Source organism: Gopherus evgoodei, chromosome 1, assembly GCF_007399415.2.
Source record: "Gopherus evgoodei ecotype Sinaloan lineage chromosome 1, rGopEvg1_v1.p, whole genome shotgun sequence".
NCBI classification, from domain to species: Eukaryota; Metazoa; Chordata; order Testudines; family Testudinidae; genus Gopherus; species Gopherus evgoodei.
Window position 1 is genome coordinate 328,454,302 of NC_044322.1, and position 12,078 is coordinate 328,466,379.

At 37.6% G+C, this 12,078-nt stretch overlaps 1 protein-coding gene across 1 annotated transcript in view; it reads right to left on the reverse strand.

The window, feature by feature from the left end:
• The window catches only part of MOV10L1 (Mov10 like RISC complex RNA helicase 1), a 90,253-nt gene that overhangs the window by 47,491 nt on the left and 30,684 nt on the right, over positions 1-12,078 (reverse strand). The window contains exons 11-18 of the mRNA XM_030549578.1: positions 8,498-8,675; positions 7,669-7,739; positions 7,186-7,277; positions 6,339-6,397; positions 5,490-5,605; positions 4,266-4,383; positions 665-843; positions 14-160 (exon numbers count right to left, since the gene is read on the reverse strand). Of these exons, the coding sequence (XP_030405438.1) occupies positions 14-160; positions 665-843; positions 4,266-4,383; positions 5,490-5,605; positions 6,339-6,397; positions 7,186-7,277; positions 7,669-7,739; positions 8,498-8,675 (960 nt within the window). The remainder of the gene's footprint in view (positions 1-13; positions 161-664; positions 844-4,265; positions 4,384-5,489; positions 5,606-6,338; positions 6,398-7,185; positions 7,278-7,668; positions 7,740-8,497; positions 8,676-12,078) is intronic.

The following is a 12,078-nucleotide window of genomic DNA, read 5'->3' on the forward strand; positions in this document are numbered from 1 at the left end:
TCACAAAATTTACCTCTTCACACCTGCAGCTAGCATTAACTCTGACCATAACTCCTGGTTTTAGGAAGTTACTATCATGCAGTCGTAAGCAAACTAAATCCGTTGCACTGTTGGATGGTGCACAGACCAAAATTCGACTGTCTGGTAAAGTATAATGTACCTGCATTTTAAAAGAAGTGCAGCTTTTAAAAACATTTGGAAAAACTATATCAATCACAAATAAAGCAAGAACATATTTCAAATATTTAATATAATTCAGAATTATTTAGAATACAGTTACAAATGTTTCTACATTCGTCATGTTGCAGTTCAGTCAAATCTCAAGGAAACATCTTTGCCTAGACTGGAAATTCTCTCATTCATTCATCATCATCAGATTGAAACACACACACCATGAATGCAGGGTATGCTCTTTTAAAGCACTGGTTAAATACTATTCGCTAGGGCTTTAAACACAAATACTGAATTTAAAAACTGACTATATGTTGTTTATGAATACAAGCTTGTACAGAAGTCTTCTCTTGGATTTATTTTCACAAAGAGAGAGTTGAACTGAAATACCCTCTAAGTGTTAGCATGTTTTTTTAAAAGCTATTTTTAGTTTTGATTATGATAAGTATTTGTGGCAATTCCAGATGATTATTGTTTTGCTGTTCACTATTACCTGTAAGATAGCTTCTATCATTGTCACAGTTTTTCCCGTTCCCGGTGGTCCGAAGAGAACATAAGGAGTTGGACGACATTCACCACTAAGTATCCTCTTCACTGCTAATTTCTGATGCTCATTCAGCACAGGATTGAAAAATTCACAGTCTCTCTGTTCAGGTGTCATGATTCCATTGACTATACTCAAAACAGATAAGCATTACAAATACACAAGGAGAGGTTTTTTTAATTAGTATTTCAGTTAAACAGGTTTTGATTTAATGTGATGTATACTTTATATTATAAAAATCTTAAAAAGATAGTGAGAGCTAAAAATGTATGTGACAACTCTTTAAATTCCCAAACCCAAGTAATAACAATTAAAATAGTAAAAACAGGGCCTTCAGTTTCAAAAGGTGCAAGGGGCCATTCATAGATTTTTAAAGCCAGAAAGGACCATAATAATCTAGTCTTACTTCCTACATAACGCAGGCCAAAGAACCTCACTCCAGTGAACTCTACATCAAGCCCATACATATGTTCTAAGGGTCAAACAGAAGTTATCTTCAAGAAGGACATCCAAGTCTTGATTTAAAGACTTCACATGATGAAGATTCTGCCATATTCTTAAGTAAGCTGTTCCAATGATCAATTAGCCTCAACATTAAAATGTGTGCCTTACTTCTAGTGAGAATTTGTCTAGCTTCAGCTTCCCATTGTTGTATCTCACTATACTTTTTTCCCCACTAAAGAGTCATCTATAAGAAATTACTTCCTCACATAGGTACTTGTAGACTATGATCGAGTAACCTTCTAGCTGTCTCTCAGATAAAGTAATTAATTTGAGGTTCTTAAATCTTTCACTCTAAGGTATGTATTTCAGACCTCCAATCGTTCTTGCAGCTCTTTTCTGAACCTTTTCCAAATTTTTCAACATCCTTTTTGAAGTGTGAACATGAGAACTGGACATAATATTCTAGTAATGCTGTATACGTATATATTCCCTACTTCTAACTTATTTTTTCTCTACTTAGGCATCCAAGGATCACATTCACCTCTGAGCTATATCACCACACTGCAACCTCATGTTCAGTTAACTATCTGTCATGACTCAAGTTCTTTTCAGTGTCACTGCATTCCAGGATTCGGTCAACCACCTTGTAAGTATGACCTACAGTCTTTTCTTCTAGATAGATGTATGATTTTGCACTTGGTTGTATTAAAATATATTGTTCAAATGATCCAACCTTACCAAATGATTGGTAACATCTGGATCATTCTGGATAACTGATCTGTCCCTATCACTATTTACTAGGGCTATCGATTAATCACAATTAACTCAAAAAAAAGTAACTGTCATTAAAAAATTGCAATTAGTTGCAGTTTTAATTGTACTGTTAAAACAGAATACCAATTTAAATTAAATATTCTTGAATGTTTCTCTAAATTTTCAAATATATTGATTTCAATTACAACACAGAATACAAAGTGTACAGTGCACACTTTATATTATTTTGATTACAAATATTTGCACTGTAAAATGATAAAAGAAATACTATTTTTCAATTAACTTCATACAAATACTGTAGTGCAACCTCTTTATCATGAAAGTGCAATTTACAGATTCTGTTTTTGTTACATAACTGCACTCCAGAACAAAACAATGTAAAACTTTAGAGCCTACAGGTCCACTCAGACCTACTTCTTATTCAGCCATTTGCTGAGACAAACAAGTTTGTTTACATTTACAAGATATAATGCTGCCTGCTTCTTATTTATGATGTCACCTGAAAGTGAGAACAGGAGTTCGAGTGGCAATTTTGTAGCCAGCATTGCAAGGTATTTAAGTGCCAGATATGCTAAAGATTCATATGCCCCTTTCTGCTTTGGCCACTATTCCAAAAAACATGCTCCCATGTTGCTGACGCTTGTTAAAAAAATATTGCATTAATTAAATTTATGACTGAATTCTTTGGGGGAGAATTGTATGTCTCCTGCTCTGTTTTACCTGCATTCTTCCTATATTTCACGTTACAGTAGTCTCGGCTGATGACCCAGCATATGTTTTAAGAACACCTTCGCAGATTTGACAAATGCAAAAAAGGTACTAATGTGAGATTTCTAAAGACGGCTATAGCACTTGATCCAAGGTTTAAGAATCTGAAGTGCCTTTCAAAATCTGAGAGGGACAAGGTGTGGAGCATGCTTTCAGAAGTCTTGAAAGGGCAACATGCCAATGTGAAAACTACAGAACCCAAGCCACTAAAAAAGAAAATCAACATTCTGCTGGTAGCATCTGATTCAAATGATGAAAATGAACATGCACAGTCCACACTGCTTTGGATTGTTAGCAAACAGAACCTGTCATTAGCATGGACACATGTTCTCTGCAATGGTGGTTTACATATGAAGCGATATATGACTCTTCAGCACATCCAGCATGTAAATATCTTGTGATGCCGGCTACAACAGTGCCATGTGAATATCTATTCTCACTTTTAGGTGTCATTGTACACAAGAAACAGGCATTATCTCCTGCAAATGTAAACAAACTCGTTTGTCTCAGCAATTGGCTGAACAAGAAGTAGGACTGAGTGGACTCATAGGCTCTAATATTTCCATTGGTTTTATTTTTGAATGCAGTTATTTTTTGTACATAAGTCTACATTTGTAAGTTCAACTTTCATGATAAAGAGATTGCACTACAGTACTTGACTGAGGTGAATTGAAAAATGTTTTTACAGTGCAAATATTTATAATAAAAATAAATATAAAGTGAGTACTGTGCACTTTGTATTCTGTTTAACTGAAATCAATATATTTGAAAATGCAGAAAACATCCACAAGTATTTAAATAAATGGTATTTTATTATTGCTTAATAGCATGATTAATCACACAATTAATTTTTTTAATTGCTTGCCAGCCCTACTATTTACCACTACACCAAATGGTGTCATCTGCAAATCTTACCAGTAATGATTTTATATTTTTTCCACATTGAGAAAGCTTAGCATTGGGCCAAGAACAGATCCCTCTAGGATCCCACTAGAAATACCCCCAATGGATAATTATTCTCATTTGCAATCTTTTGTTAATCAGTTTTTAATTCATTTAATAAGGGCTACATAGATTTTGTATAGTGCTCATTTAAAAAAAAAAATCAGAATGGTGAGAGAGACTATGTCAAAGGCCTTAGAGAAGTCCAAGTATCTTACGTGAACAGTTACCTTTATCAACTAACCTTGTAATCTCATCTAAAATGATATCAAGTTTGTTTGATGAGACCTATTTTCTATTAAAAAATCCCATATTGATTGACATTAATTACATTACAATTCTTTATTTACTGACTGTGTCCCATAACAGCTTTTCCATGATTTTACCTGGGTCAGATGTTAGGCCAAACAACTTATAATTATCCCATTGGCCCATTTTAAATATTAGCTTTTTTCCAGTCCTCTGGAACTTCCTCAATGTACCAAGATCTGTGTGGTTTTTTTGGTTTGTTTGTTTAAAAAACACATATACACACACACTCCATCCTCCAAACCAGTTTACCAGTGCAACTTTCAAATCCAAAACATCAGTACAAGATGGAAAGAAAACATTAAAAACATACTCAGTTTACTTGTCTGTGTAGCAACAGTCACCATTCGAGGCACAGCCACTATGTTTCTCTCCTTTGGCACCACGCATTTTGTTTCCTCATTTTGCATTTTCTTTCTCTGAAAAGAGCACTACAGAAGACACACGCACACAAAAAAATCAAGGGTAAGCACGGCTGTAACCTTACAGCAACTATTCTCTCTTGGAAATGCTTTTAAGATGGTTAGAAATGTTTAGCATTTCCTCCCATTTAACTGCATATAAACTGAAAAAAAATAGGGGGCGGGGGAAGGACAAAGAGGAAAGAAAAAACCCAGACAAATACCCTCACATCCTGGCCCCTTTTACTTTAACGAAAGAAAAAAAAAGTTACTCATGACACCTTCTTCTTAAAGCACTGTTGCTAACTGCACAGATATTCTGCAGATTTAGAGGAGTTTTCAAAAGTTAGCATTGGTTTATTTGTTTTTTTCCCCTATAAGAACTGCCAATATGTACATTTTGAGCTATTTTAAAGGAAATATCCACCTCTTTTTATGATGCATTTAATCAGGAGTCACATCAAGAGTGGATCAATCGCATCAGGAAGCATAATTATGCCTCACAATAAGGATTCTCGTTTGCTCCTACAGTCAGTATGATTTGCTGCCCATTATTATTATTATTATTTTTTTTTTAAAAGGAGCTTATGAAAACCAGTCTAAAGCAAATCTGGCCACCCAAACTGAGAGTTTCATAAGCAGTTTCCCTTTCAGAAACAAAAACCATGGACCACAGTTAGACCCACTCAAAGCACTGAACTGTGAAACAAGATCTTTGCCACCAAAAGGAAGACATCATAAATACACCAGATATAACAATGCATTCACTATTGTGCTGGTCCTCTCTAAAATTATATCTGCAGTTAGGGCTGGCTTTAGGCCAATTCCCCCCGAATCGGGCCCCGCGCCCTAAAGAAGAGAGACTTAACTTTTTACTTTTTACTCACTACGCAGCAGTCCGGGTCTCTGGTGGCACTTTCGTGGCACATACTTCACTCGCTCCAAGTTTTCAGCGGCGGGTCCTTCAGTGCCGCGGAAGACCCGGAGCGAGTGAAGGACCTGCCGCCAAAGATCCGGACTCCCGCCGGGTATTCAAATCGGGCCCTGCACTTTCTAAAGCCGGCCCTGTCTGCAGTAGCTAACTGTTGCCATTTAAGTGTAAAAGATTTTAAGAAATACATTGATAGTAGATTTACCACATCTTTCTTCTTGGTATACTGTTCATGATCAGCAGCAACAGTACGACGTCCCATATTATTCCAAGTCTTGACAACTTGCGGGGATTGTAAAACCAGAGTATCTGGAAATAACACTTTGGGTTTAAGGAAGGGGAAAGACAAAAAGAACAGAATTCTGAAAATGCATTTTACATGGCTCTATCAATATAGATACATTAAGATACTTACAGTCAATTTTTAATTATAACTGAAACATCAGCTTCTTTCCTTGCACTTGAAATTAGCTGCGTTCAATTTATGAGAATTTGATGTAAAAACCTTAGGTATGGTGAGGGAGGAATAGGAAGGTAAAACTGAGTTCCATGTTTACATTTCTGTAGGCTGTACAGCTGATCAGAAATGTGCAACTCTTTTCAATAAAAAGGCCATAATATTTAGCCAACTCTAACAGAGGAGGATTACGTAAAAAGTTAAAAGTTGAAAGCAGGAATTCTGCATCTTCCGTATATTCCTCCTGCATTTTTCCCAATTTACCCATGCTGGGAAGTCCTAGAGAACTCTTTCATATTGTGCAAAACATAGTGGCACCAGTAGTTAGAAATTGATTAGATTTGTTAGTTCTAATTGGAGTCAAACTTCTTTTCTCATGTATAGACACCACAGAGGGGAAATCAGTTTTCATAGTGGTTGCTCTGTGAGAAAGGATTGCTACTCTCTGGACAAAGATATGGGGTAATTTAGGTGAATGGATAGAAGCCCCAGTGAAACACTGCATTTTTAAATCTGACCAGAAGAATATAGTATATTAACTTCACATCAGTGTTTACTGAAGGGGAGGAAAAATGCCCTAGGCCATTGGAAGGTTACCTTTTTCACCCAGATAGATGCCTTGTTCAACTGCAAACTGGCATCGCCTGCTGGTAGTCCTGTCAACAGAATAGCAATAGTGTGGATTAAACTAAAAAAGAAAGTTTCCATAGAATACAGCAATACTCATTTCCTCTCTGAGTCAATGCTATATATCAATGACTTAAATGAAACATTACACCTCTATATCATCATATACTTCTTCCCTCAATTCCTATTTTCATGTGGTACTTAGCTGAAGGATTAGTTGGTCAATTTTCCTTTACAGGCATATTTCACTAAAAAAACTTTAAAACAGAAAAATTGATAAAATATGAGAAAAAGTGTCTCTCATTAAATGACAAAATAAGTTTCCTTGAATTTCAAAGATAAGCGGGGCAGGAAGATATTTTTCCTTAAAAAACAAATGAAAAAAAACGCCAACTTGTTTTAGTAAGGAAGACGAAGTGATGAATTTTAACTGAAAATAATGGCTTTCTAAGAAATTTTTGATGTTGGCAGAATACTAAAAAAAAAATATAGTGAAGTCAATATCAGCCATTCTTTTTCTGCTCTGATGCCATACAGTTATTTCAATTACAGAGTCCGATTTTCCGTTGCCTGGCACCTAGAGTAGTCATGTAAAAGAAAGGGAGTGATTTACATTTTACACCCATTCTGATTTGATAGTATTCTGCACAGATGTAAATGAGTACATAAGATGTCAGTCAGCGGACTATCCGGTTCTAAGATTTAGTTTGTCCTTCACCTTCATGTGAACTTCTCAGAACTAAGCAAATGGTCGTGAAATAAGACTAACATAATAAAGGACAGTGAAATACAGCTTTTTAAAAGTCTACAAAAATACCTATTCAATGCAAATTCTACATCCATGGGTTCAAAGTTGTAAACCTGTTCAAACTCTGGGTTAAGTCTCAGAGTAGCATCTTCATCGTGAATCTGTTTGAGAAGACAGTTTATTAGTCATGTAAGATCTGAGGGCACTCAGCACTCTATAGGATCAGATCCCTTATGTATGAAAAATATTCTGAAACATTTGCTCATACTACGTAAAAACAAAAAATGGATAACAGCTACCACATAATTTCATATTTCTACACAAGAGTTTTACAGAGTTTGCTTTTAGTGGGTGACATTTGTAGTGTTGAGAAGAAGCAAAAAGCTTCTGTCTTCCAAGTACACAGTATGAAATAAAATTAGAATCAATAATTTGGGACAGAGTAACTGAAATGAATCCAGTTTCACAAAAGCTAAACAATTACTCCTTTAACTCTGTTTCCCCTTAGTTTTGTGGACTAGTGTTTCTTAGCAGAAACGCTAACTCACTCACCTCAGTAACATAAGCAATGTACTCTATTATATGCTCAGAGTAGTCTTGACTTTTTAATATCACTTTGTCGCCTAGTTTTAAAAAAAAAATAAATACAATGTTTAGTATTAAAATACTGTTACAAGATATTGGAAAATTTTCACTGCAGTACTAGCCACTGATGGGAGGGGCAATACAGTGAAATTTAATGAGTTTCACGGGTCCTGCAAATTCACCAATGAAGTGACATCACTGAAGATGATGAACTTGTGCACACCTCGGCTCAATTAAGTTTTATGTTCTTAAAACTGGTACACCTACAGGTTTTTTTCGTGCAAGTAATACTTACAAGGCACATATTGTGGTACGCTACTAACAAAGTTTCAGCACTATTTATTGGAAATAACATCCTGCACATTGCAACAAATTCCAAAAATTCTGATCTCAAAAAGTTAACTCCTTTAACTTGGCTTTTACATTTAGCCTCTCATATGTTCTCTAGTTTAGTATAACACTAGACAGTATATTTTCTATGGAAAACTCAATCATCTACTACTGTACATCAGAATCCTGAATATATCAGGACAAGCCATGAAAGCACACAAACACATATACTGCCTCTTCAAAGCATAACAACTCCAGAAATCAAACACTGAGGCACTGTAATAAAATATAGTGGCATAATATTTCATTTATCTAGGTGCCAGGGTTAACAGCTGTGTCTCCAAATGTTTTTAAGAGAACAGAAAACATGGAAAAGACAAAATGAATCAGTTTCTACTGTATAGATTAAGAATATTGCTCATCTTGCTATTCAGCTTTTACAATTTTATTAAGCGTTAACCATCACCTGCATTTAAGGAAGGTCTTCCCTCTGCCAACCCTGGCACTTCCAGCACCAAGAAGTTTCCATTCTTTTTCAAAATAACTCCACTCATGCTAAATTCTTTGATCTCCATTTCAGCATGGATCTCCTCAAGCCAGAGCAGGGTAGAAAGGTTTGCTTTATAGTTAGACAGATTCAGTCGCTGAAAATTAAAAAAAGGTAAGTTATGTGTATTGCAATAGTGTCTAGATGCCACAACAAAAATCTGAGTCCTTTGTGTTAGGCGCCATACAAAACACATATGAAGAGACAGTCCCTGCCTCAAAAGGTGTACAACCTAAGTAGAAAATAATAGACAAAGGTAATGGAGAACAGAGGCATAGAATGACATTGACTTGCCCAAGATCACAGAGAAGTTAGTGCCAGAGCTGGAAACATAACTCAAGTCTCCCAGTTCGGTGCCTTATTCACTAGACCATGGTACCTCTTTAATGAAAGGTAGCAAGTGATAATGGGATTTGGGAAGAGCATCAGGCTTAATTTACCATTTTCATGTACATGAACAGGGATTTTCAGAATAGTCTAAGTTGCTTAGGTTCCCAAATCCCATTGAAGTTCAAGAATTCCCTGTGGTTCCTTTGATAAATCCAAGCCATAGTACTTCTACACTTTTTGCATTATAATCTGGGAGATGTCTCTAAAAAAATCAGCGTACAGGGTAAATACAAAAGTATCCTGGCTTTGGCTGTATTTTATTTAGATCATACTACTAATTTTGTAATGAAAATGAGTAGTTCCAAAAATGGCTAAGATTTAGTATTTGACCTTAAAGTAAGCAAAAGTTTCTCAGAGAGCGTTTTTCTAATACCAAATACCAACTGACCCACTCTCGCACCCTAAAATAACATGCTGAACTTCTAGGAAAGAATAAGAGAATGAACTATTGGAAGAGTCAGAAGGTGTCTTTGTCTTAGTTATAAAATAATTTTAATGAAAAGTGCTAATAAAAAGGAAAATATTGTGGTTTTATTTGTATTTAATTCCTTACTTTCAAAAGAAGAAAGCAAGATCCAGTGCTGGCACTAATAAGTAGACAAAGGAACTGTAGTTCTTGGTATCAGGGAAGCTACTGGTTCACAGGAAATGGATAAGGTAAAAATGTTACTGATTTATGCAGTTCAAAAGGCTCTTTTAAAAACATTAGCAAAAACAAAAAGCATTCAGGCTACCCTAGGCTACGTCTACACTACAGGATAAATTCGAATTAGCTTAAACAGATTTTATAAAACAGATATTATAAAGTCGATTGTGTGTGCTCACACTAGGCACATTAATTCAGTGGTGTGCGTCCATGGTCCGAGGCTAGCATCGATTTCTGGAGCGGTGCACTGTGGGTAGCTACTGTAAAATAATGAGGCCAACAACTTCGATTTGCGTCCACACTAACCCTAATCTGATATAGTAATATCGATTTTAGCATTACTCCTCTCGTTTTGTAGGAGTACAGAAACCGATCTAAAGAGCCCTTTAAATCGATATAAAGAGCAGTGTAGTGTGGACGGGTACAGCGTTAAATCGATTTAATGCTGTTAAAATCGATTTAACAGCGTAGTGTGGACCAGGCCCCAGTTACTTGAAGCTTCCTAGAGGAAAAGTGTGAGAGACTAATTTGAGACCACTTATTTTTCAACTGGCCAACATTACTCACATTTATACTGCCAAGGCAGGTGTGCCATGGAGGAAAATTCAAGATGGGACTGACTGAAAGAATCCTACTCCAAGAGGGATCACTTATGAGACTTAACAACAGAGGATGTGCAGAGAGCAGCTCAAGATGGATAGAGATGGTAGAATTTTGTTTGTGCCCTAAACTATTTCTGACAGAGCAGGAAGGATTCAAATTCAGATTACAGTGATTCTCACCTTTTTCCCAAATCACAAATAAAGAAATGAGCACTGTCTATTGAATACAGAAGTAGCGGCACTAGCGGATTTTTAACAAATACTGTCACTGCATTCTGTGCCATAGTTTAGTAGCAGATTTAGCTTATCACAGGGGTTCTCAAACTGTGGGTTAGGACCCCAGAGTGGGTCATGATTCTGTTTTAATGGAGTTGCCAGGACTGGCGTTGGGCTTTTGCTTCAGTCCTGAGCCCCAGCAAGTCTAAGTCCCACCACCGGGGCCGAAACCAAAGCCTGAGAGCTTCATCCCTGGGTGGTGGGGCTCAGGTTTCAGCTTCAGCCCTGGGCAACGAAGATCAGATTACAGGCCCCCACCCAGGGCAGTGGGGCTCAGGGGTTTGGTGCCCACTCCCGGGGTCATGCAGTAATTTTTGTTGTCAGAAGCGGGCAGTCAGAAGGGGTTTGAGAACCCCTGGTTTATCACAAGGCTAGCATACAGAGATCATTCTTGGTTTGTGAAAGACTGGAATGCCTCAGAACATACAGGTCATTTGGAGTTTCTTGGAAGCAGTCTCATGGCCCTCCTGTCTTATTGCAATGCCTCAGTTGTACTTTTCAGAGGCCACTTGTTAAACCAGACCACAGGTTTTTTGGTTAAGTCACAATCGGGATTTCAGAGTCCTAGGTGAGTCCCTCTCTGAGCTGAAGCAGTTACTCTTAGACAGTAAAAAGGTAGCTAGGTGATTCTGAAAGAGACACAATGACATTGTAGGGGACTGCGGAAGACTGTGTCACGGTCTAGCTACGGTATTTCCGCTTTCTCGGCGGCCTTGTGGAAAGCCCCTGCTTGCTAAGTGGCCGGTCATTGTAGGACACGGCATGCCAGTTATAATTTGCTTTTAACTGGTTGAAACTAGCTTGTATGGCCTTAGGCCAAAGGGCGTACACCGCCCGTGGACAGTCCCTGGCCTTTGGCCAAGGGGCGGACATAGCCTGTGGGAAGTCCCTTTTTGCATATGTATAAGTTGCTTTTGTATTGTGTCTATATAGCTGTACGTTCCCGGTCCCGCCTTTGGACTCCGACCCAGGCCGAGCTGAGCTTCAGTGCTGGGTTCCCCGCCAAAGTGACAGCAACGCCCAGGGTCCCCGTTGCGAATGTGTCACTTTACCTTCATTAAAGCCAAATAACTCAGTGTGTGTGGGCCTCGTTCTTGCAGAGCATCCAAGCACGTTACAGACATGCTGACCAGAAGCCAGAACTGTAAGCTCTGTAGACGAAGAGCTGCCATGTTTATGGCTGTTTGGTTTTATATTTTTTATTTGGATCATATAAAAATGATCAATCAAGAAGGGAATGTGACCAGAGATTTCGCTGGTTTACGTTATGCTGTTTGAAAAGCAGTCCTTTAAAATAACCCAGAAACCAGAGAGAGGATTCCCCCACCCCACTGCAAAAAAAACAACAACAACCTCTCAAATCTTCTGTGAACTCTCTCTCCAATCATTCAGACTCAGGCCCTGACACAGGGAATTTTGGGGAAGAGCGGGGACACTGAAGAGTTGTGAAACACTGCATTATCCAGAAAGCAGTATAGTAATAAACTCTCTAGAGTTGCTCCAGTCTACTTCACAAACCCTGTCCTTCTCCTCTGACCTATTCCTGCTAATCCTGTGCCTACTTCCTCTCTGTTCCTTCCCACAAT